Here is a 27302-nt window from a genome sequence, read left to right as displayed (position 1 = left end):
TCAAGAGAACTTTATTATAATGGATATTTCTGGATGCTGCGGATAACCAGTCCAGTCGTGAAAGAAGAGGCTGCGCGATTGGTCGGCTGCCGGTTGGTTAACGTACACGTAAATATGATCTCGCTAATTGCAAACACTTTTAATATCACGCGCATTATAGCTTTAATCTTACGAAATAATGGATCGGGTCGCATAGTGGAATACGGAGGTAATTAATTGTGCCCCATCAGTGGTCGAGCGTGTTTACACGAGCCAATTTAGGGCTAATGCGTCAAACCCAAAATACCAACAATGTTTATCGTTATTACGGAATTACGGGGAATTCTATAGCAATCTGAATATAGCCATTCCCCGTATACAATAGGAAAGTTCCTACCGTATAAGATTTCGATCTCTTTTTATACTTTCTCCCGACGCCTGTCAGGTTTCTATTAATCATATAACAGTCGCTCTTATTTTTCTCGCTTATTAGCTGGCCGAATCGCGCTACTTATTTGGATATTGATATATATATTTACAGAAACGTGTGGCGTTCCTCGTTCCTCTTGTTTTCGTGGCGCGATCGGGGTAGAGATAGAGAGGGCAGGTGACGGTAATAGGAAGGACCGTAGCGGTGTTTGAAAATATTTCTCGATAAGATTGGATCGTGTTAAAGTGGAATTTATTGGAAGTACGAGGACGCTAATATGGTATGGACATTCGGCTAACATAATAAACACGAAAAGTATGTATTTTTGCACGGGACCTGCGATCCTGATTGTCGATAATGGATAACGCGTGGGTGTCTGCACCGGATTCCACGTAGGAATATATATGTGTATCGAAGGCACACCGGGCTCCGCGAAATCGTTCGACTGTGTCGTAAAGAGCGAACCGGTCTACATCGGTTCGTCGTATACAAGAGCGGACGAACGAACGAATGAAAGGGTCCAGCCAGGAGAGGAAGGATGGCTTCGCTATATCTCCATAGGTTTATATCTCTGGCTATTATAACACGTACACACCTCGCAGAACTATATCCATCGAGCTCCTTGTGCATGCGACCGATGCTGATCCGCCAGACTCGGAGGATCTACACATACCTGTTTAACCTAACCTATCAATTCATCTAACCTATCTCTCCGCCGAGCCTTCTCCCTCGCTCATCCCCATCACTCAGCCGGTAATATAGTACCTCTATATACCCAATTCTCAGCTGGGTCTCCACCAAATATGCATATTCTTATAAATTACCCGGAATACCCCAACTTTCCAATTAATACCAGCTCGTGTCAAACGAATAACATCACTCACCAATGGTATTTCTACGATGCGACGGTAACGACACCAATCCACTTTTAAATTCCCGTATCTGGTTATTCCTCGGTAATTTCGTTCCAGTGAATCGAACGTGTTTTTAATTTTAAACGAGAGCCAGTCGGAGGGAGAGAGAGAGAGAGATATAGAGAGAAGGACAGAGCTAATGCATACAAATTGGTTTGCCTAGCGCGATACGTCATACAGGCGAATAATCGAGTTTGATCCTGTACGGCCAAAGTAATACTATGCAGATAAGATTGTTGAGAAATATTAGCGCGGCGAGCAAGAAAAGCGGCCGTTGTTGTTAAATGGCGATCCGGTCTGACGGAATCGATACAGATACGCTGTATATATGAGTATACAGGATCCGACTAAACGATTTCGTTTCTTCGCGGAATATTATTCCTGACGTTCGTCCGATGACAGTGGTTCGAGTCCCATTGAAAACGGTGCAGTAAATACGGAGTTATGGACGTTTGAAAATTGGCGCTTTTTCAAAATTGTCAACAGCCGAGCCTCAACGGTCGCGCAGCGAGCGTTGTGACGTCAGACGAATCACTCAGCCGTATCTCAATCATCTGGGAACTTTTGTACGCGAGCCTCGTGGGGATTTTGAGGATAACGATCGAGCAGACCTAAAAGAAGAAAGAATTTCCTCCAGTTATTCTGTCACACCCTGTATAACAAAACTCGCAATATTGCGGTATTTTCATTGCTGCGAGATTGTCTCTCGTATATCTATGGACGGGCACGGGTGTTAAAGTGCTTCCGTTTGAAAATGAATCGACCAAGCGAGAGTAGCGTTTCCGCGTTATCGGGCAGCTTTTTTTCCTGCGGCCTTGAACGCCAGGACGCCCGGTTCGGGTGTTAATAGGCGTGTGCACACTTATTCCGGCCAGCGGGCATTCTTTCTCCGTCCGCGTGAGCTGGAACAGGCGTCGTGGTAGAAGGAGAGAATGTAGGAGAATGCACGGAGAGCGGCCAAAAGAGGAAAAAAACGAAGAGAAGAAGAAGAAGAAGAAGAAGAAGGATGAAAAGGACGGTCGAGTGTGGAGCAAAGCGAGTCTATATAGGAGAGTTATCCTTTCAGGATCGCACACTTGTTCGGGCTGCTGGTGAGAGAGCAGAGAGAGAGAAAAAGAGAGAAAGACGGAAAAAGAGTGTGGGGGGGGGGTATACGAGGAAAGGAAAGAAGCAGTAGAGAGAATAAGAGAGAAAGAGTGTGCAATGCAAAGCAACGAAACGGAACAGCAGATCTTGTAGCTCCGTTACAACCGGCTAGCTGACCGAGTGAGCGAGTGAACTGGCAAAGAAACGAGCGAACGAGCGAGCGAATAAGCGAGCGATCTCAACGAATACGGCGGCGAGTACCACACCCGCTTGGGTATTTCGAGCGGAATGATCGAGAGATAAGCCCTACTCCGAGCTCTCTCGCGGCCCCGACCGAACCAGTATACTATATACGTGCCGATGCCGATGCCGCCTCGACTCGACTCGACTCGACGGTGTAACGAGTTATCTCTCTCCTCCGCTGCCTCGAACCACCACCCTACCCCCCCCCCCCTTCATCCCACCCTCAACCTCCCAAGCGTTTCGAATTAGATCTGCTTGTATCGAATTCGATTTACAGCAGGGCCAGCCATTGACTGCGAGCATTCTACACCGCCCGGGTATATATCAGCCATTTTTTGTCCACTCGCACGAGTCCCCCATCTCATTCTCTCTCTCTCTCTCTCTCACTCTTTTCTATCCTTCTGAAAGCGCTCCTTCCACCCATCTCGTCTCGTCTCGCCACCGCTTCAACCTCCTTATTATCCCAAGACCTATAACCAGCATATTAAATTGATCCCGCAGCAACCGAAAAGTTACGACGAATTCCGACCACACAGATGTCCCTCTCGCCAAATTACCCTCACGCCTTCCAGAAATTTATCCTCGTTACGTATAATTGTTGCGAAAATGCAGATGCAAGAAAGCCACAGCGCGGACAAGAGTGCACAATGCCCGTGAGATTGCACTGTGGAGAGATAGAGATAGAAAGAGAGAGAGTGAGTGAAGTATCTGTCTGGATGGATCTCTTTGTGTGTATACGTGCACGTGTTTGAGAGAGCCCTGACTCTAAAAGAGAGCGAGAATTAGAGAGAGAGAGAGAGAGAGAGAGAGAGAGAGAGAGAGAACATTTGTACATGTAGATTTAGTTTTGTCGTGCCATGTGAGACCATACGATTCCCAGTTACGTTTATTACAGATATGTATTTTACGACGTTGAAACTAGCATCCGACTTTTTCCCTCGTCATGCAGAATAAACAATGTGAAAATCGCGCACAGTCTCATTACTATTCTTCTTTGGCAAAAAAAACGTCAACGATGAAGACAGGGAAAATAATGGAGGATGAAATCAGTGTCCCAGCTTGAGGAAAAACTTACGTGTGTTGTCTTGTTGCCTGTTTTTTGCTTTGTTTTGTTTTTGATACGCTCACGCTTGCCCGTTTCTCAAGCTTTTTTCCCAGTTTCCATTCGTTTGACTTTTGTTCATTTATACTACACACTTTCTTGCCTTCCCTCGTATATTTGTACGATACGCACACGTTCAACTCTAATTCTTCGTAGCGAATAATAAGTCTCTCGCGTGCCGAGCGAGTGTAAACTCTGACGAGGATTATGGGTTTATCGACTTATGCATTCTCCGGAACTATTAACAAATAAACAGGAGATAAATAATCCCTCCAAACTTTCTCAGATCTTTCCTGGAAAGTCTTCGTTTTTTTTTTATCCTTCCCCTTATCCACTCGTCATACGTCTCCTATTCAAGTGCAATTAAAATTTTCATTCTTAGCAACGAATAAAACAGTTTAAGGAGTTTCGCGTGCCGAGAAAATGTGTGTAACAGATTATGGGGGATTATTGATATACATTCTCACAAATAAGTAAACGAGCGTCAATACCCATGCAATATTTTATAAACAGGTTTATTCATGGAGATTCGTGAGCTTTTAGCGATTCTCATTGAAAATTGTAGCTAATAATAATTTTTTATTAGCAAATTTTAATGTTTTTTTCGCTTTCGACTGATTTTAAAATCTGTTTCCGGGATTTAAGATTTTTTAGGAGGAGCGTTAATCGAGGCACTTTTAAAATCCCACTGGTTTGGCGCCTTCGAGAAAAGTTGCAGTTTTCCCAAGCAGATGGCGTAACAATCAGTACCAAGCTTTCATCCGACTTCCGATCTTTGTACTTTTATATGCTAAAGGACATGGTAACATTTGCTTTCAGCGATTGGTAAGACTGTTACAAGATTACGATTCATGTCGGAAGAGAAACACACAACGAGTTAGTTGAATACAGTTGAATACCACTTGCTAGAGAAAAGTGTTTTATTGATTAATTATACCTCAAAGTGTATGGGGCATCGTGTATTGACCAATGAATGACGTGCTTGCGCGCAATTATGTCGCATGCACGTATTAAGAAATTAAAAACTAATTCGGCCATATTTCAGAAACGTGATTTGAAAATTTTTCATTTCATATTTAATAAAATTATGAAAATTCACGCTTATGAGTTATGACAAAAATTTTCACGAAATTGCCGCGAAGAAAAAAAATTTGTAATGCAAATTCATTTTTTCTTTTGACATTTTGAATACCGATTGACGCTGATTTACTTAGAAAAAAGCATTTATCTGTATGGAATAATGGAAAATAGAATAACATTTTAGAGTGAAACGTTGAGTATACAGCTGCTGGTATTGGGGGCAAGAAAGAGATAGGTATATAATTTGACGCGTTAAAATAGTTTATCCCAGCTTGGAGCATCAATTGACTTCGACTGAAAACTGTATGTGTGTATACATAGAGACACACATGTACAAAGCAGGAGAATGTGTCCAGCAGTAGCTTACCACTATTTGTGGTGGTTCTCTGTGTTTAACAGTACGCGCGTATTTTGCGGCCATTGTCGAATTAAGCCGAATTAAGCCGAGAGTATCCGAAGGGCTTAAGGAGCAAGTTAGTTCCGTGTGTATTATTAAAGTGTGTTGGTTGGTCGGTGTTGGTTTGGTTGTGCCTCGGCTGCTGGGCAAAATCTTATAAAATGGAAAGAGAATTTCGATACGAGGTTGAGGTTGGCCGCTGAAAACAGTGAACATGGGAAGGTCCAAGTTTCCCGGGAAGCCGCCAAAGACGGTCAGTAGAAAACGGATAAAAGTTCTTGGCCAGCCCGAAACAGTACAAAGCGATTCGGTAACCGTCGCCGAGAACATCTACTACGGACTTTCCCTGTTCAATGAAACATTTGGTGACAACGAGAAGGTAATTCATAGTTTACGTTTCTTCGTCAAATATACTTTTATTAAGTTTCTCCAATGTCCATCGCGTCTCCAACCTATCCTTCCAATATTGCGACTTCGTTTGTTGTTTGTGTTGCGAGAGAGCGCGTCTCAGGGACGCATACGGCACCCACCGATCAAATCGCCTGAAAAACATGAAAGATTTGGCTGTGCAACGAAGGTTAATCCATTAGAAGGGAATCGCGACCTCGAACCGAGCAGATGTGTCCTCTCTCTCTCCTTACTTACATTCTTGTCTGTCATATACTCTCAATATCTCCCAAACTGTCATTTTTATATACTCCGGTTAAATATTCCATTCTCACTCAACCTGTTTTAAAAAAATTCCACATTTAACAAATAAACATTGTTTAAGGGCGTACGCTTTTTAGTTTCACTCATTTAAGATTTATTCTTCAATGTGGATTTTGTTTCAATACAAGTACAACAATCGGTTTTTTTTTCTTTTTTTTTTTTAAATATTGTTACTTAGTTTTCCAAATTTTTAACTTATTTTCCACATAATCAAGCAAACTTATCTTAATACCTAATTTATATTTTTTCAGGAACATCCACCGTTTCATGGTTTTAGTTCTAAAGAGGCTAAGCTTTCTGCATCTTACATAAAAGTACAGCAACAAGATGCGGAGGACAAAACAAAGAATTCACCTCCAACCAATAGTGAAAATGCAGTTTCAAAGGCATCCGTTCAAATCCATGACACTACAGATATTCAAACTACTTCCTTGGATAAAGAGCATATAGCAGATAAGTTGTGTGATGAAAATGTGGAAACGGATGAGAAGAGTGAAAGAGATACGGAGGTAATGCAGGTTAAAAGATCGACTAAGATTCGTAGGTCAAGAAATCACAGAAGCTGTAAAAGTTTAAAATTCTCAAATTTTATGAAAGCTCCAGTTTTAAAATCTGTAAAAAACATTTTGGACCAGCATCAACGAAGTAGGCATTTACGTAATAGTACTGCTAGAAGGCTATTGCAAAGAGCAAAATCTAATAATAATAATGTCCGTAATATTGCAATGCAGTCTAATGATAAGTCCAATGCCATCAGAAAATTTGTCCTACCCATACGCAGTGCGCATTCATCAAGAGTTATAAAGCCGAATAAAAGGTTTATTGAGGAGTTGGAAGAAATTTCAATCACCACTAATGATAGTATTGAAAGTGAAAATGAGGCTATTGCGAAGAAAGCAAAAGTCATGGTGAATAATTTGAGTATACTTAAGAGAAAGGAGAAAGAGGACCCTGTTAATTTACTTTGCAAAAAATTAAAAAATAAAGTAAGAAAAAATAGTCAGGTTATTGCCCCTTTGACCAATAAAGATTCTGAATGCTCTGTTCAAAGTGCACAAATAACAAAAATGGTTCAAAAAGATATTAAAAAATCACATAATATATCCAATAAATTAAGATTCAACAATAGGATATCGCCGAGTGAATTGGCTCCAAATGGAGATTTGTCTCAAAATACTGCTGATTCTTGCGGGGCTGTTCAAAATACATCCAGATTGATGGTATCCAAAACTCAAAAGCAAATTTCTGTTCCTACAAAAGTTCTTCCTACAGCGAATGTTCCAAGTTTCGAGTCTTCCAGAGTTCAAACAAGATCTGGAGCTCACAATGAATTGCCTACTGGCCCAAATTCTGAAGAACCTACAAAGCTTAGTGAAACTTGTGATATGAAAACTCAAAGTCAGTCAAATAATCGTATTTCAAATGATAACGTGGATAATTTTGATTCGGAAAGCTCTTTATCGGAAAGCGGAAGCGAGCATAGTAATCACACCGAAGATGAGCAGTCGGAATGGACAGGAATGAAATTAAATGGTGGCAAAGTAATATTGCGCAAAGCAAGATTAAAACTCGATAACAAATGTTTTGGGGGAATGGAAGGGCCATTTTCCACTACAAACCCTAGCGGCGGCTCCACGAACGCTAATCCTAATTTAGGTAAATTAGTCTTTTATATTTTTATCTCAGAATTGCATTTTGAAATTATTCGAGAGTATTGTTTGCATTCGAATCAATCTTAATTATTTTAATGTATTTTAGGATTAACGGGAACCATAAAATGTGGAGTTTGTGGTGCTGTACGATTTTATCGATTTGTGAAACAGGCACGAAAATTCGGTATTCACAGTTGCGAATCTTGTCGAAAATTTATTAGTAAAATGATCAAAAGACAAGCCTGTTCCAAGTCTACAAATAGCACTCTTCCTGTACTACAGTGTCACAAAGGAGATGGCTTGTGTTTATTACCACCTGTTGTTAGAAGTCAACAATGGAATCTCATGAGATGCGTTTACAAAGCTAGATGTCCAGCTTGCTGGTTAAAAATGTGCTTAAAATGTTTCAACATTCCCATCGCAATTAAAACTAGCTTAAATACAATGCTACCACCGATTCTGAGAGATCCATTGAGCATTTCCGTTCCAACGGGTCCAGAAGAAGCTGAGAATCATGGGCAAAAATTGGCATCGTGCAAAATTGGCTGGCCAGCAGACGACTGTTTAGAAAAAAATTTATTCAAATCTGCAATAAGTTGGAGAAGCTTGGACATTGGTCAAAAATCTGGTCACCACGTCACTACTGGGAGTTTTCTATATTCCAAATTAGATAAATGTAGGTATTAAGAATGATTAGGCAAATTCACTATTACAGTGGTTATTATTTTAATTTAATATTTTTTAATCGCAGTTGACTCTCCACTGGGAGCTTCACTAAACAAGAAAAGAAGAACTGAGAATAGGATAAAAGTGAGAAAGAAACTGAAAAGTCCTATTTTTCCATCACCTTCTGTAAATCAGGGCCCGCCACCTCCTAGGCAAAGACTGGAACTAAAAGGACCTAGGGTTAAGCATGTCTGTCGAAGTGCCAGTGTTGCTCTCGGGCAACCAATCGCAACTTTTCCCTCTGTTGACGGAAAGGATTCTGGTGAATCTAATAAAAACATTCCAAAGTCGCAAAAGGAAAGTGAAAAACCAGACAAAAAGGATGACAACAATACGAAGGATAAGGAAGATCAAAAGCAAAATAATAACATTTCGGTGAACGTTAATATTTTGTCCCAATCAAATGCCAGGAAAGTGAAAAGTCAGCAACAAATTGTGCAGTCCAATCTGTCGACGGTAACTCTATCAAAAACATTTATAAAAGAAACAGCGCGAGCAACATGAGAGATTACAATGTTATATATTTTTCTTTAAAATAACAGGTATCAAAAGTAAATAAATCAACCAATTGTACCATATCTATTGATTTTTGGGAACAATACGACCCTTCGGAAGTCGGTGCAAAAGGCTTTGCACTCATTGGTTCAGAGCTTTTTCATATACCTGCAATTTGTTACTTGTGTGGTAGCGCTGGAAAGGAGCCAGTAAGTGGATTGGAATCAATGAGAGAAGAAATGATAAAACCATGCGCAAGCCGGAGACATTTACAACTTACTATCTTTTTTGCAGTTTATCCACTGTCAGTGCTGTTGCGAGCCATATCATGCCTTTTGTTTGGAGCCTAGCGAATGGAATGCGTGTGTGCAGCCAAACTGGTGCTGTCCTCGATGTACAATTTGTCAAATATGCCAACTTAGATCTGGCCCGAAACTTTCTTGCATTCGTTGCCGTCAATCGTTTCATCACTCGTGCTTATCCAAATCCGGAGTCAGTGCGAGACTTTACAGTCCCGATAGGCCTTACATATGTCAAAGTTGCGTCAGGTGCAAGAGCTGTGGTAGCGAAGGAGTAACCGTTCACGTCGGTAATTTACCCTTGTGTTCCATGTGCTTCAAACTCAGGCAACGAGGGAATTATTGTCCCCTTTGCCAAAGGTGCTACAATGAAAATGATTTTGACACAAAGGTAAGATAGATGCCAAAAATTTGTTGGACAGTTGTTAATGACAACTCTTTTTCAGATGATGGAATGCAGCGAATGTTCCTGTTGGGTACACGCTCAATGCGAGGGTCTTTCGGATGAGCGTTATCAGATTCTAAGCTATCTACCGGATTCTATCGAGTTCACTTGTCGCCAATGTTCCGCAAATCCAAATTCCATATGGAGAAATGCTGTAGAAGCCGAACTTAAGGCTGGTTTCATCGGAGTCATCAAATCTTTGAGCAAAAATCGAAAGGCTTGCGCTGCTTTGAAGTGGAGCCCTAGGAAGGAATGCCTCTGTAGACCATTGGTGGCAGTGAGAAAATTGGAATTTCCTGATGATAAAACGGAGACTGAGAGCAACAGTGGCAAAAACGTTTCAAGCGTCGTCGAGGAACTCGAAGAGTCTAATAGCGACTTGAAATCCGGCGATGTTGACACTGACCAATCCAGCAAAGCAGAAAATGGAGAGCTAACTGTGGAAGGACCACAAAGACGAGGCTTGAGACGTCTCAGGCAAAAGTTTCACCTTAAGGATTGTACAGTTAAAGCAAAGCACAACAGTAAGGATTGTCAGGATTCTGGAAATCCAGACGAGGGGAAGGAATGCAACTGTTCCGAACAACAAATAATTGTAAGACCATCACCAACCCTCTTATCTGTAAAACGAAAAGTTAACAGCAACGAATACAAGTCTCTTGCACAGTTCCATTGTGATATGGAGTATGTTATTGATCTATCTGGCGTAAGGGATCTTCTCGAAGCGTATCATAAAGTTTTGAGGGAGGTTTTTCCATGGTTCAGTCCTAAATTGGATAGTAATAACAGTGGAATGCTGACACCTAGCAAGGAAGATTCATGTGACGTGGATCCTTTCTCGCGTAAGATCGGCGATGATACTGCTGCGGACACGTGGAAGGAGGATCTGATGAAAGCACCCAAAACCATTGCAACAAAAGTGACGAATTTGCACAGTGCTCACGTGGACGATGGTAGATCGTGTTGCCTTTGCAAGGGTCTGAGCGATGGTCAAGAGACGAAAGAGGGTAGACTTTTGTACTGCGGTCAGAATGAATGGGTGCACGCTAATTGCGCTCTTTGGTCGAACGAGGTATTCGAGGAAATCGACGGTTCGCTGCAAAACGTTCACAGCGCGATTTCCAGAGGTCGCCTGATAAGATGCACGGAATGTGGGAAGAAAGGTGCGAGCGTGGGATGCTGCGCGAAAAACTGTAACAATACATTTCATTATCCATGCGCGAGGAGCATCAGTCTCACGTTTAACAACGACAAAACAGTATTCTGCTCGTTGCACTTGAGCAATAGCATGCACAAGACGGCGGAGAAAGAGTCTGATTTTATTTTGAACAGGCCAGTATACGTGGAGTTGGATCGCAAGAAGAAAAAGTACGCGGAGCCCGACAAAGTGAAAGTTATGATTGGATCTCTGATGGTTGACTCACTGGGGTCCGTTAAGCCTGAGTTCTCCGATACGTCTGAAAAGATCATTCCGTGTGACTACAAATGCTCGAGATTGTATTGGTCCACGGTGAATCCTTTCAAAATTGTCCGATATTACATTAGGACTTACGTACAGGTTTACGTCCCGGAAGTATCCAATGACTCGGAAAATAACATTACGATCAATCATACGGAAGAGCCCCAAAAGGCAGAACTGGGAAACGATAAGCAGAAACTCGAGTATCTGTCTGTAAAGCAGACGCTGGATGCTCTAATCGATTCGGTCTGCAATAGAGAAGTTGATGAGAATCTGGCGGAGCAGAACAACACGGACCTATTGCCACCGGAATTGAAAGAAGCCATTTTCGAGGATTTGCCCCACGACTTGCTGGACGGAATCTCCATGCAGGATATCTTTACGACTTACGAGGATTTTTTAGCCATGGATTTGAAGACCGATAGTTCCTTCGCCACGGATTTACTGAAGGACGACATGTTATCCTCGGATGTTGATGATATGATAAAACCATCCGAGAACAAGATCTCCAAGGTCGATCAAACTGTAATCGAGATGAACCCGCACAACGATCTTTGGGTCCATCTCGAGGCGAAAGGTTCCATGCAGGAGCTGATGGATGATCTGTTCAGTTCCAAGAGTCAGAAGCGAGGTGGGAGGGAATTGAAACGATCAAAGTCCGAAGTGATGTCTAATAGTCCACTGATAGTCGGTGGCCACAGGCATCAGCAACAGCAACAACAGCAGCAGCAACGTTCTTGCAGTCTGACCTGGAGCTGCAAGCTGGACAACGCGTACGGTTCCAATGCGATGAGAAGAAAATTACCGAGGAGCTCGAGCGCCTCGAAGGCGTCCGAGAGCAGCGGCCTTATGGTGGTGGACACACCCGAACGCTCCTCGGTTTTTCACGAGTTGAGAATACCCGAGAGCATAATGGTCACTGTGGGTCGCGCCAATACACCGAGTATAATATCAGACTCCGTGAGAGAATTGAAATATTGCATAGAGGACACCAACGTGATTAATAGGCGAGTGGTACCAGCTAGGGAAGATGGGAAGGAGCACAAGAGAATATTTTGGCACACGAGGCAGGAACCTCGAATTCTGCAGGTCGACGGCACAGCGGATGCGTGTAGCTCGAGCGAGTGCAGTTCACCGGAATACAGTAACGATGATGGAAGGACCAATACAGCCAGAAAACACGAGGCTTTATCGATTCCCCAACTGGACGGCATCGACGATGAAACATCCTGCGAGGGTCCCGAATGGAACTGTCGGGACTCAGATTTAGATCTGTGCATGCAAAACCCCGCTTATATTCGATCCAAGCGAATACTGGGCTTCCTGAGGTCCCACGTGAATACCGACACGCTTTTGAAAGGAAACGAGAGGGAGAATTTTTTAGCCGCGTCCAAAAGCACCATGCGCAAGTGCAATCCGTTCAAAGAGAGCGGTTTAAAGTTGAGCATGAATATTCCACAGCTGGACGGAGCTGGTGATATTTCCAGCGACGAGGAATGTTCGTCGCCCCAGCTGCAGGTCGAGCATGAAAAGTTCAACGTTATTCCACGTTACGAGACTATCATGGATCGCGTTGATCGGCCAGTTACGTGCAAAAGGTGTCGGTGCACCTACAGGACTCAGGACAGTTACAACAGGCATTTATCGAACTGTGATATCATGATAACGAGCGATAGCGACTCGGAAACAATGGACAACAAGCTGGCCTCGCCGGATTCGACGTTCTCTGCGAGCATCGGTTCCGTGTCCCCTCGGTTCATCACTCTCTCGCCATCGGAGGGTCACACGCTCTCTTCGGATTATCCGGATATGCAAGCCACTTCACCGATAGAGGCTACCGTTCCCTCTCCACATCCGGCCATTCAAATTGAGCCGATAGCTCAGGCCATTATCACTCCACGGATCCACACTCACGCCACCGTGGAGACTGTTCATCAAACAGTATTAACATCCAATGATATGATCGTGCAGACACAGTACACAAGGACGACAACGACCCTACCAAACGCCGCAGTATTACCCCAACAAGAGAGCACCGTACAAATCACCGAGATCACCGATCCACTATCGGTCTCCAGCGATTCCAGTAATTCTCAATCCGTCGTCAACCTTCCAATGGGCTCCCCCGACAGTGCCAGCTCCCTAACCGTACCCAGCCCCCAGGTGTCCCCATCGTTCCCAACGGCCCCGGTGCAACAGAGGGTCGCCTCTAGCAATGACGTCACGCCAAGCGTACCAATCGCGAGGACCACCAGGACCAAGTCGCCGCGAACTCCCAGGCAACGGGCGAAATCACTGAAATCACAGATGCTGAAGAGCACCGTGCAGTCTGTGCCGGCGAATCACGCGCGGTACCAGCCCGTGCAGACCAGTGCGCCTGTTATTCAACTGCAACAGGCGCAAAGACCCAGCGCGCCGACGGTGATTCTTCAGCAAGTAGGACCACCAGGGATCATGTCCTACGTCGAGACGGTGCAGCAGCAGCAACAGCAATCTGGTCAGAATTTGCAGTACATCACAGCGATCGGCAATCAACACGAGGCCAGCTTCAAGCCTCAGTTTATTACGACCAATCCGTTGGTACCGGGAGCCTACATACAGGCGCCCTCCGACAATCTATTGACCCTGCAGAACGGTGGTATCTCCATCCTGCCCAGTGTTCAAATTGCCCAGCCTCAACCGACGGTTCTCGGAACCATCATTCAACAGCAGCCCAGTGCCATCCAGTGTGGCGTCATATCATCCGAGCAACTTCTGCTGAGCTCGACGCCGACTTTAGAGATGTTCACCGATTCAACCGGAAGTATGTTCGTTTCCAATCAACCCATGTATTATGGGCTGGAGACGATAGTAAGCAACACCGTCATGTCCTCCAGCCAGTTCATGGCAGGAGCCGTTCCGCAAGTACTGGCCAGCAGCTATCAGACCACCACTCAAGTCTTTCAAGCTTCCAAGCTGATGGAGCCAATCGTGGACGTTCAGGCGGTTTCCGCTGTGCCCGCCGTTGCGACGATGCAGACGGTCCACAATGTACCGGGTATCTCCAATGTGCCCAATGTGCCCACAATACCAACCGTGCCTGGTATCTCAAGCGTGTCCAGCGTGGGCAGCATGCAAAATGTACCTAACGTATCGAATGTATCTGGAGTCGCTGCCGGTGTGCCAGGAGTGACCGCCGGTTACGTCGTGTTGAATCAAGCAGCACCAATGGCCGAGGCCATTCCGCAACCTCGGATCAATATATCAGCAACGCCCGAGCAAAGCTTCAGCTCGGTCGCTTGCGATCCTATATCCACGGCGCAGTGTCAGCCCATCATGGAATCAGTACCAACGATTCAGACGTCGAGTGTACGAGCACCGGAACCGCATATCGCTGCGGCGCTAAAACTGCCGTCGCCCCCAAAGCCGTTGCAGCCTGTAATGTCGAGTATACCGAGGGTGGCCGTTCGACCCAGTCCAATAATATCGAGCTCCGTCGCCCAGTTTAATCAACAGCAGCAGCAACAGCATCATCATCATCATCATCATCACCATTATCCATCGCCGCTACCAACTCTTCCTCATCCTCCTCTTCACCATCAGCAGCAGCAGCCACAGCAATCCTGGAAAATCACGGAGCCGTTATTCGGCACGGATCAGCCGATCAACAACAGCGCACGGCCCTACTTCGACTCGAAGCACGTGTCCGAGAATACCAGTATGATAAAGTCTAGCATATCATCGAAGATACCACCTTTACCGAATCACTGCATAACGCAGAGGAACGTAGTTGTAAATAACTCGAGTCAGGATGTAAATAGTGTGCATAATAGCTATAGCGATAATTTGTTAAGTCCTAACAATATTAGTATAAGTACAAATAGCAATCCAGTTATCAGTAGCGCTAATGTCCCTTGTAAAATATCAATGCCGACGAACAATGTACCGACGAGCAGACCGATGAACAGGGTCTTGCCGATGCAGGCTGTCACTCCTAAACAAGAGCCGGTGAAGCCCTTTGAGAAGGAAGAAATTGCAATCGAGGAGCCGACCAAGCCTGTGATCAAGCCGGCCGAACCAGAAGTGACGGAGACCAAGGAGGATATGATCAAAGAACCTGTAATAACCATAGCGAGGGATACGAACGAGCAGACTGCAATTGCTGAAACAGAACCAAAATTGGTCGAGATTAAGGAGCCGATTGAATTGGGCGATGACGTCACCGAGAAGGCAAAGGAGGATCTTCAAGGGAACGTCGAGACGAAGGAGAAGGAGGAGGGGGAGAAGGTGCAAAATTCATCGTTGAAGATAGTATTGCAGAAGCAGGTGCAGGATGGCTCTTATAAAGTGACGCAGACGATGCAAGCGAAGAAAACTCCACAGGTGATATCCAATGAAATACTGACAAAACCGATTCCACATATAGCATCCTTACAATTGCTGCCGATAAAAACGTTTGCCCTTAAATCTAATAATAAATTGGAGGACAAGATGAAGTCGTTGGACGGCAAGATGAACAACATACTGAAGACAAAGACTCCACCGATAGCTGTGAAAAAGCCGAGGATAATCACAAAACCGATAGAATCGAAGCAGAACGATGTGCCGAACAATCCTCCAAATCCATCTAAGAAGTGTCACAAGGGACCTAGCCTGATGTACGAGATCAAGTCGCAGGACGGCTTTACTCACACGGCCTCTTCGATGAACGAGGTCTGGGAAACTGTGTTTCAAGCTGTACAGACTGCCAGGAAAGCTCACAATTTACCACCCCTCCCTTATAATCCGCTATCCGAAAATCTTGGACTGGACAACAATGCAACCGTTTATTTGATCGAACAATTGCCAGGAGTGAACAGATGCGTCAAGTACAAGCCTAGATTTCACAAGCTGTCGTCTCCCAAGCCAGGTGAGATTGAAAACGACTTACCAACCGAATGCGATAACGGTGCGGCACGCGCAGAACCATTTAAGGCGAGGAAGGTTCACGACATGTTTAGCTGGTTAGCTTCGAGACACAGACAGCAGCCGAAAATGATTTCAATATCTGAAGCCGAGTCCAGGTAAGCCAGTGTTCATGATAATGTAAGAATCAAGAGAGAGTCGATTAATGATACATGCATTGATTCATTGGTTTTTCAGAATGAGGGTTTCGAGCACAAACTTGCCAATGGCAATGAGATTCAGAATACTGAAGGAGACATCGAAGGAATCTGTTGGAGTGTATCATTCGCACATACATGGAAGAGGCTTGTTCTGCTTGAGAGATATAGAAGCGGGAGAGATGGTCATCGAGTATGCCGGCGAGGTTGGTTTGAATAAATTGTAAAAGCCAATTGTGTTTATGTGATTAGTAAGCTAAAATTTTATTTTGATCCTTCTCAGGTTATCAGAGCTTCCTTGACGGATAAAAGGGAGAAGTACTACGATAGTAAAAATATTGGATGTTACATGTTTAAGATAGACGATCATCTGGTAGTTGACGCTACTATGAAAGGGAACGCTGCGAGATTTATCAATCACTCTTGCGAGGTAATAAGCGTATCTTGAGAATTTTATAATCTATTGCGTCGCGCATTGGTTCAAATAATTAATGAAATTTGAATGAATTACAGCCAAACTGCTACTCCCGGGTAGTGGATATTCTGGGTAAAAAACACATTTTAATCTTTGCCCTCCGACGTATTATCCAAGGAGAGGAGCTGACATACGACTACAAATTTCCCTTCGAGGACATCAAGATTCCGTGTACCTGTGGTTCTCGCAGGTGTCGCAAATACCTCAACTGAGACTGCACATACACCTTTCATAAGCAGCAGCCAAGCGGCACATGGCAAATAACGCGCCGTTTGCTCTCCGTGCGCTTTCAGATAGGATTCATTTTATTAAACGTTATTCTTTTAATCGACAACTATTTTCAGATAATGCAGCTTTTTATTATTATAAAGATAATAGATATACAGTTAAATAATAGAATGGCCAGCAAGATAATACGCGAAATCGATTTTACGACAGTGTTATTTTTACATAGCCACAGCTTTTCAGCTGATTTAAGAGGCATCCTCATAGCAATAAACTATTGGAAATATCTTGCTTTTTGCCTGATAGATCGCGTATTTGCCTCTTGTACGATACGTTAAATACGCCCGTGCTTCTACGCACGACTTCTTAAACTCAACGCATCATTATCTACTATTGAGGCTTAGGTGTACCAGTTAACTTACACTTTACACTAAATATAAGTCCTCGATAACCCCTGCTTATTGTAAGTCTACTTTTATAGACGTATCTCGCCTCTGTATTTATATTTTTATATTAGCTTTTAAAGAAGGACCTTGCGATCGAGAATCGTGACGATAAACGAACTATGTGTGACATGAGACAGACAGAACTTCCAAAAGATGAACAAAAATTACGATTGTCTCTTATTACGTTTGTAAATTATTTATTTGCAAAGATTTTTTTAGTGTTTGTTATCAATGATAGTAACGATCTTACCGAACATTTCATGACCTTATATAATTAACGTATTCGTGGTACGATTTAATTGGTATGAAAGTAATTTAGTGTACAGTGTACGATTAACTTTGCGAATTTTTGCATCTGCTGTAGAGCAAAATTTCAAATGTTCTTGTAAAATATGTAATTGTTAGAATAGATATTATCTTGATGTAACTACAGCAACCACTTTTCAACTAAAGTTAGCAGTATAGCATATATTATATTAAGGAGAGAGATAGAGAATGGCAAGAAATGACAGTCAGTCTTCATTTTGGAGATACTGTCGAGAGATATACCTACTTTGGCAGACATTGATATCAGTTTGTTATACTAATTATGTAGTACATGAGAGGTAGCGTTCGCTTACTAAAAAAACGAACATGAATACACAAACATACACACGTAAGAAAAATTGATTAGGTTCACAAAGTCGCGTTTATAATATAATCTTCGTCTATTAACAACGCACCTGTATTACTCATTCGTGCTTCCATTTTTTTCTACAAGACTTGTAAAGTTCACGAGTTTAGTTACACGAACTATAAAAAGAGAAAGAAAGAGAGAGAGAGAGAGAGAGAAAGGAAAAGCTAATCAAGGAGTAATTACAGGAGTATCGAGCGTAATTATTGATGAGATGAACTTTATCGATAATTTATCGTTGCTTTTGAGACTTTTTAAAATTCGTCGGGATATAAAAATAGAAGGAGAATAAACGAAAAAAAGCGAAAAACAATTTATATTACTATTTAGAAGGCAGGTTGAAAAGAAAAAGAATGGCTTCTAATAAATATTTGTGATATTTTACTGGGCTTAAGATAAAATATAAGCATTCTGTAGAGGAATATAATATTTTATATTTTATGGGTAATTGGATATACTCTATTTCGTAAACAATATTTTTATGAAACGTAATTTTGCCTTATGTACCTACGCTTTATGACCCGGTGATAAATTTAGGTATATTCGACGGGATTTTATTGGAATTTGTAGATTGTTGGCGAGTATACCGTGTGAGGTAGATCGTTGATAAAACGAGGATAACAGAATGGTATAGGATCGATCAATTTCTGCCGAGGTGGTAAATCCTTAAACTTTGGTGCTCTATGGACACCGCTAAGTGCACTTTTCATGAAAAATGGCCTAGAGAGTAAGAGAGATATAGGTTGCGCGGCTGAAGTGTTTGATAATAATAAGAAATGCGTTATACGAAGAATATTGATCGCGAATTATTTAAAGAAGTAATATAAAGAATAAAAATGATGGCAGGAACATTATTTGAGGCACGCAAGTAATGTGAACCGTGCTACATTTTAATCGGCCTGGTTTGGTACAAAATGCGTATACTGAGTTGTAAAGAGTTATAAAACGAATGAAAATGGAAACTTGTTCTGGTCACGAGAAATTGCCATTTTTTTAGATACTTTGAATCTTCTTTTTAATATTGTATTTACCAATAATTATTAATTATTATTGGAAGATGAATATTGTTAATATAATGATAATTAATTTTAATCTGTAAAGACGAGTAATGCGATATAAGGAAGGTAATTACTTGAAAATATAGAGATGTTAGATATTTTATTGATATTTATTGATTGCATATGATGGTTTTAGGGTCAACGAAAAGTAATAATAATAAAATTTCGACAATTTCGAAAGAGAGAAAGAAAGAGAGAGTGAGAGAGTGAGAGAGATTTGTGTGCATGATGAGTTGACGTTGTTGCTTGAACAGAATCGAGGCAAGCTTATTTTTTATTATTTTTTTTTTTAACAAAAAGAAGAACTGTCAAACGTGTTTCTATTTCGAGAATCTAGATTAACGCTATAGTTAGTGCTTCAACGGCTATAAAATTATCAACCCGAAGCTTAATCATTGTTCCATCAATTGTCCAACTTTATTTAATCGTATTATTTCATAAATATCTGTAGACTCTTTAATCGAGTTTATACTTCCAGTTTTATTAATTTACTACTGTCTCGACGTACCACACGCTTCGAAGAGAAAATGATAAAAAAAAACTAGTTTTAGTATCGCCTGCGTGTTAATATATCGACGAATTTTAGATTACACCTTTCTTCGCCTGAAAATCTCTGGCAGATCTTGTTACACGCTTTCTGGAACATACTCCTGCATCGTTTAATTACACACCTTACTCAACGAGCCTATATGTGCTCTTTAGTATTACGCATCAGCCATTATTATCAAGATCAACATTATTATAATTATTAATTAATCAATAATCCTATACATAAAAATCATTAATGCATCACTACTTATGCAGCCAATCATGTGTTTGGGCACGCGAAGCACCGTTTGTTTGTTTATTAGTAATAATACACTCGTCAGCACGTTCCGAAATTATCTTGCGTGTGAAGAAAGCTTGGTGATAATAATAGTAATTGTAAAAGCGAAAAAAAACTGAGAGATAGCGAACGGACGAACAATCCCCATAATCAACGATCCACCGCAGTGATCGATATCAATAATTGATCGTCGCTCTGGATAAATTTTGCATGTATTCGGCGTACTTTAGTTTCATTTACGTTAAGTGATTTTCTCTCTAGAAATCTTATGGAAAACTGCTAGTTCGGTGTCTTGGCGAAATAATACATCGTAACCGAGTTAATCGTATTAGCACCATCATTGTAATTAATGTGCAGCGTACACAATAATCGACGACAATTTCGCAGCGTTACCACCTCTTTGCAGGTTCCACCGTTTCTTCGTGTAGTTTTCGAAAATCTTGTATTACATTTAATTAATTAAGTCTTAACTGAACGAAAATTCTGAAATGTAAAGCGCTTTTTAAGAGAAACTAAATATTTGTAAAAAAAAAGGAAGTACTCTTATTCCAATGTTAACGAAAAGGAAAGAAGTGTAGAAATTTTGAATGTATAACGGTGTAGAGAGTGAGAGTGAGAGAGAGAGAAAGTAAGAAAGTGAAAAGAAAGATTGGGAGAGAGAGAAGAGAGATAAAACGAGCTATTATAAATACTATTATCGAGTAGCTTAACTAAGAGATGGAATGAAAGGGAAAAATTGAAGAAATTGTCTGTGATTATCAGTCATAATAATCTTTAGGTCAACATATTTTTTAGAGAATATTTTTTAGAAAATTACAAAATTTATAATATACCCCTATTATTGATATGATATTGGATCAGACACGCTACGCATATAATATTAAATAAAAGTGAAAATTTGAAAACGTAAGAGTTGCAAAATGTTTAATAGAATTATCACTAGTTGAGATCGATGGCTATTGTAAAATATTCAGTGTTTGGACAAATAATTATTGAAACTATTTATAATAACTAATCTATCGAAGTGTATAATATTATATTGCATATATGATATGGTAGCGTTTTTAATCCTCTTGCGTTTTCCATATTCGTCAAGAGACAAAAAGAGATTAACAAATAAATTATAAGAACTGAACACATAAAGACATGTCGTAGTACTTTGCGTGAGACCACGAAGAAGTGTGTGTAATAAATAAAGTAATAAAACTAAAAAAAAAACTAAAAAAAAAACGAAAAAAAAGAGAGAAAAAGAGCAAACGAACCTATAAAACGAAGGGCCACTGCGGGTAAAATGGGATGCACATGTCACGAGTTCTTTTGCATACAAATTATCCTTACGAATCCATCTGAGTATAGTAGAAGTCTTATAAACTAATCGTAATATATTTACATTAACCAGAAAAGATGTGCGTGCCGCATAGACACAGTTGCTTTCATCACGAAAAACACACATACACTCACACGTACACCCATGTTTTGTAATTAAATGTTTTGTTAGTATTACATGAGAAATTAACAAAATAAAAACACTAGTGGAATCCTAGCTACGTGTCCTTTATTTATCACTGGTCAGATCGTCAGTCGAAAGCAGAAAAAATGATTTCATCCAACGAGTCTGGGACTCGTTTGCTTAATCGAGACAAAGAAAGAGTATTATACAGTAAAGCGTGTGTGTGTGTTTTCATCGAAAGATAACAAAGGCTTGAAAATGAGCAAATAAATACTCAGCTTTCAAGCGTGTATCGTTGATCTTGAGAAGCGAGTAAGGAGCCAAATGTTCTGCTATCTGATTGAAAATTAAATATTACCGGGCAGCGTGTGATTGGCTGGAGGAAAGATGCATTGGCAAATAGGAAACAATGCTATTGCAGGCAGAGACGTGCTCAATTTTATAATAGACCGAGGGATTTTCAGACGAGCTCTCTGTTGTGTTTACGTTCTAGTAGAGTGCACCGAGTCTCTTGCGTATCTCGTTAATTTTAAATATCGCCGCCACGCAATTAGTTTAAGCACAAAGCGGCAGCAGTGTGTTATCTCTCTTTCTTTGTTCGTTCCCACAGTAAGCTCGTGTGGGTTAGTTTTGCGATGGAAGAGGTTAGGAGGGAGAGAGAGAGAGAGAGTGAGAGAGTGAGAAACTAAAGTAAAGCATTGTAATCTGCATTAATTCTGCTTGGCCATTGCACAGAAGTCATCTTTATTTCACGTATGAGAGAATTTCTGTGGTGCGTGTATAGTATTCGTCAGCTGTGACTCATCCCAACTGCTCTGCTTGGATGCTGTCACACAGTTGACGAAAAAAAATCACTTCCCCGAAACGATCCACACACGTGCACACGAGCCTAATTACAATTAACTCGTTTGTCAGCATGAATTAGCAAGGGGACGCCAGTCGGTGTACCACAAAAAAGTGATAAAAATCTAACGTTCCCATCGGATGATTTACTTTATCAATTGCGTCCATGCACCGAGGAAACTTTTTTCTCTTCTTCGGTGGCTCGCGTCAAAACTTCTTCAGGGATTTACGCACTATTATTGTCTGCAATAGTGCGTTAAACTTTCTCCAATAACCAACCTCTAGCCATTTACCGTAGAATACCATTTTTATTTCCATGCACCAGCATGACTGAACATCTTCGAGCCTCAATGGCTGTAAATTTCTCGTTTTCTGTGTTCGTGTGTGTCTGTGTGTATATATATATATATATATATATATATATATATATATATATATATATATATATATATATATATGGAAAGTCCAGAAGATTCCCTCAATGAGCGAACAATCTTGCAATTTTTCTTTCAACGAGATTGATTCAGCTGTGTAGGATCCGACTGATTGATTTCATTATTGCCACAGAATAATTGCATTGCTTATCAACCTAACGCAGTCGATAACTTTTCTCATTTTAGGATAACTCACTGCTGCCTGTACACGTGCTGAGAAAAAAAATCCACTCGTTTGTTCTTACAGCTCATGGCCAGTTTCAGCCAGATTTTGGAGAATGAAAAAAAAAGCGTATCTCTCATTTGTTGTTTTTCAAAAGGTCGTTTTTCAATGGTCAAACTTGTTCAATTTTGAGCGATAAGGATAACAGCCAAGACGTCCTAATCTGAACCTCGACATTTTATCTAATACAAATAAAATATAATTGCAGTATAGTATATACATACGAGATACGAGGAAAGTCATAAAGTGAAATTAATTGGAATAATGCCTGTATTATTTGCCACTGGTTACTATCTAATTGAATACATCGCTAAACGAGAAATTGAAACCTAATTTTATCTTAACGAACTTTATATAATATACAAATGTTTATTTTTATTCACGCACGTGTGGGCATTATTTCATCATTGTTTCATTAACATTTATCTAAATAACGTTAACAGATTTTGGCGATTTGAAAATTTGTAAATAATTGATGCAAGAGTTTGTCCAGTTTAGTTCTGTTTAAAGAAGAAAAGAATCAGGTAGTATCGTATTCTGTTTATAATAATTCCTTCTCAAACACGAGGACGAGTTATTCGATTCATAAGATTGGCTTTTATGAACGACTTAAGTCAAGAATGGACATTCTAGAAGGGCCAGTGGCCATGTAATCATCGATTTTCAAAGTGGCGTTTTAGCTGCAGTGCCGTCTCATAGGCCTATAATGTTTCCGTGGAACAGTGAATAACCTCAACGCTTTCTCACTTTATAAACACATTATGGCTATGGACACAGACACTCCAACTTTAGTTACCACGAAACCTCCCCCTCCCTTCCTAATCCATTTTATCTTTTCTTCCTTTCCGCCCTTTTCCACTCATTGGCTACTTTTGCCCGTCAGAACTTTAGCTGTGTACTCTTTTCCTTCACCTTTCTCTCTTTAAGAAACTCCCCCCTCCCCCTCTTTCCTTCCTTTCATCTTGCTACCTTCTTTTAGATTAAACTCTTTTGTCCTTATTCCATCCACGTATTTCAGTTTTCATACTTGTTCGATTGGTTTCATATATATATATAGCTTCATACGTCCTTGTTCTCTACAAAAAAACCTTCCATCACACTGCTTTCTCGCTTAAGTAAATTATTTCGTGTTATACCTTTAATCCTTGTTTCGTTTGCATCAGGCGAATCTCGCGGAGATTGTTATTGAATCCATGAATAGTTCTTCCTTCTCGCAAAACCGCAACAACCGGCGAGAGTGAAGAGTGAAGGCAAAGCTTCTTTTATCTTTCTCTCCCTCTCTTTCTTGCTCTCTCTCTCTCTCTCTCTCTCTCTCTCTCTCTCTCCTTTCCTCTCTGCCCTAGTATTGTACACATGTATGTATATCCCGCTCTATCTCTCTCTTCCGCACTCTTTTTCCTCTCACGGTAAAGGAGTTGACCGATCCCCTCCCTCGCTCGTTATCCACCTCTTCGAAGTGTGTTCTCATGCACATCCCTCAATCCCTCTCCCCGTTGACCGTTCTCATAGCGTACGGCGACGAGGTGTTAGTCACCTCAAGGACGTTCGTTTTAATTGGGATAGGTCGGATAGATGCGCGAGACAGAGAGGGACGGAAAGATTGTGTGTGTACGCGAAAGAGGAAGGGAGACGGAGGGAGATCGTTCGGCTAGCATGGTGGGGGGAATTCTGGGGTCGACTGAGAGAAAGAGAGAACGAGAGAGTAGGAGAGGGAGCCACCGTGCTGAAGTTACAACAGAGACAGAGAAGCAGATAGAAAGAGGGAGAGAGAGAGGCAGCGTGTGTAATAAAAGTTAGTAAGAGAAGAATGGAGAGCGTGTGTGTAAAAGCACGTAGATGAGTGGGAAACGTAGCGAGCATGAGCGAAGGAGAGGGTAAGAGTAAGAGAGAGAGAGAGAGAGAGAGGTTAGGAGAGTCTGCTCCGGTGCGTGCGTTTCTGTAAATGGCGCCTGGCCGGGCGTCGCGCGTCACGACTCTCTCTCTTTTTTACGATAGTGTGTAGCAGGATCTCCGCCGTAGCTCTTGTGTCAGTCCTGGGTCGGAGCTTGTACACCTCGGAAGGTGCGGGAACTTGGAGAGAGTGTCTCGGTCCTCGTCTATCGGTTGGTAGTAAAGAGAGAAGGAGAGAGAGAGAGAGAAACAAAGTTAAACAAGTGAAAAAAAAACTCGTGGCGCTGGATAGAGAGGAAAAGTGGAGGAATAAAGTCGCGTTGTGTTGTTTGTCTTGAATCAGTGAATTGGATTTTGCAGCAATTTTACGTGAAAATATGGGGGAAGGTGAGCTAGTGCGGCGATAGTGTGAAAAAGGAGTAGAGAAAGAGATATTTGCCGACGCCGGCAGCGCCATCGCTGCCCGGAACGGCCGTTGGTTGGATTAATCACCAATACCCCCCTCCAACGGAGTTCCTACGATTCTACATCCTCGACACCTTCCCTCCTACCCTTCCCCCCGCCGCCCCCTCATCACTACCAGTAACCGGCAGACAAGCTTGGAACTTGGAGTGTTGGGACTTCTCCACGCAGCCGCAACTCGCCTTTGTTCGGGGAGCCACAGGAATATTGCGGACACGCAAACTCTTCCAGTACAGGTAAGTTCCCCATTGCAACTATATTTCATTCTCGTTTCTTCTTTCTCCTTTTTTACCTGATCTACCAACGTCACGGTCACGACGCATCGGCCATATCGAATTTTAGCGCGAAACGGTGTTAGCGCCACTCTGTGCGCGAGGAATTTCAAAAATTCACCCTCGACTGCGCCGATCTGTCGTCACTTTATAATCTTTAATTTTTCACTCACCCCAGTTTTACGTCGGTAATATCGGCGCACTCGAACGAACACGTCAATGCCCATCATGGTACTCGACTCTTTCTTGATTCCTTCAGTTTTCATTAACCAGCAGACGTTCTGCCGTGTGATCCATCACGTTTCGTATCGTTCAAGGCGTATGATGCTTGGCGATCGAAGCGATCAATGAAATATAGGTTAGACTGAGTAATGAGTCAAACCGGTTTAATGAAATTGCTTTTTTTCTTTGAGTTAATTCAGTATTATAGCGACTCGTTGATAATGGTCGCGGGTAAACCAATCTATTACTACACACTATATGTCATGTTTCTTTACGTTCGAACATTATACTGGACAGCATAGAACGATCACTCCAACTTTTATCAGGAAGTTTTCATTGAATAGTTTAGAATGGGACTCTTATTGATAAGAAGTGTGGAATAAAAAAAGGTATATAAATAAAAAGGTAATCGAACTATCATAATCAATATTTATTCAGATAATCCGATTTGAAATTAGTTTTGTGCTTGTGTGGCGTACAAGCTTGCTGTATGGCAATTGTTTCGGCGGCGGTAATAATGTCTTTTTATGCGTGTTCACTGTCGAGACGCTACCTTGTCTCTTGATTCCCGAATAATTGGAAGGCGAAGCGAACGATTGTGAAACAACAAACGACGCTTTATTTGGCGGGAAAATAACATGAATCGTACCTTATATGCGTGTTTTAGCGCGGGTTATTCAATCTTGGGGACTATTGGCAAATTTTGCGTCCATTGAACGGCGTGAATGGAGCTCTTGCAATTGGGTAGTAAAAAATTTGAGCGTGCATAAATGGAAAGAAGGTTTTAAAGAGGAGATTGAGAAAAAGTCATAAAGGAGCGTAAAAAGAGAGAATGCAGCGATGCGTCTGAGAGTTTCGTCATTTCGGTGAGAAATTGCTGAAAGGGGGAGGGAGTGAGGGGGACGAAGGGTGGTAGAAAAGGGGAGAAGGGGAAATGGGGGGGGGTGTAGGTCTGAGTTATGTGTCGAGGCAAGAGGGTATATTATAGCCTGGTGACTATCGCGCACATTCAAGGCAGTCGAGGTGTAGGTGAAAATACAATTAGGCTCGGTTGTGCTCGGCTGACGGGAAGCGGACGGCAAGGCGAGTGTGCGCGGCGCCCCCTCTGCCTCGTACGCTACACTATACGCTAATGTCTTATAACCTCCCACCTCCGCGACTGCAAATAACCTAAAAAAAAACATTCTAATTAAGCGCTCCAGCCCCAAATTAACCACTCTTACACCGTTTTCCTTTTTTTCCTGAAACATCGTTGTACATATGTAGTACCAGCCGTAGCGTGGAGGCGCTGTGCGTAATGCAATGCGAATGAAATGCGAAATATTAGAAAGATACGCACCGCGTGACCTGAAAATAGACGCCAAAGAAAGAGAGGGAGAGGCGGACGACCGTGGGTTTCCTGATGAATCCTTAGCATCCCGAGCAAAACCAATTACTGCATTCTTGTTTTAAATGAAGTAAATGATTCGAAATATTATTGAATAATAATAATGCACGATTAATTGGCCAAGCTCGCACTAATGGAAGGATCGATAGAACCGTTAAACGATATAGGAAGGTTTTATAGACCAGGTGGGTTAATTTATTGTTAAGAATTCCGCCAGTGGTTTATGTGCATAATAATGAATTGGGCGCGCGGGTGGATAGCAATGATTCATCGCTATGGAGCAAAGCCCGGTAGTCCAATCGGATTCCAATTTGTGA

General features: G+C 41.8%; 2 protein-coding genes across 2 annotated transcripts in view; both read left to right on the top strand.

The window, feature by feature from the left end:
* Positions 1-5353: 5353 nt before the first annotated feature.
* On the top strand, positions 5354-21345 carry trx (trithorax). Its single transcript, XM_066730136.1, has 10 exons — positions 5354-5610; positions 6194-7598; positions 7701-8270; positions 8346-8776; positions 8863-9024; positions 9110-9505; positions 9561-16060; positions 16140-16305; positions 16383-16529; positions 16613-21345. The coding sequence occupies exons 1-10, from the start codon at positions 5446-5448 to the stop codon at positions 16784-16786; spliced, it is 10116 nt and encodes a 3371-aa protein (XP_066586233.1). The 5' UTR covers positions 5354-5445; the 3' UTR covers positions 16787-21345.
* Positions 21346-23513: 2168 nt separating this feature from the next.
* LOC136780581 (uncharacterized) overlaps positions 23514-27302 on the top strand; it is a 34974-nt gene continuing 31185 nt past the window's right edge. The window contains exons 1-2 of the mRNA XM_066739046.1: positions 23514-23630; positions 25066-25340. Of these exons, the coding sequence (XP_066595143.1) occupies positions 23514-23630; positions 25066-25340 (392 nt within the window). The remainder of the gene's footprint in view (positions 23631-25065; positions 25341-27302) is intronic.

Source organism: Prorops nasuta, unplaced genomic scaffold, assembly GCF_024137725.1.
Source record: "Prorops nasuta isolate Cenicafe-Biocafe unplaced genomic scaffold, Cenicafe_Pnas_1.2 PNAS00002, whole genome shotgun sequence".
NCBI classification, from domain to species: domain Eukaryota; kingdom Metazoa; phylum Arthropoda; class Insecta; order Hymenoptera; family Bethylidae; genus Prorops; species Prorops nasuta.
Note: the sequence above shows the minus strand (reverse complement) of the source record. Positions and strands in the feature narration are given on the sequence as shown.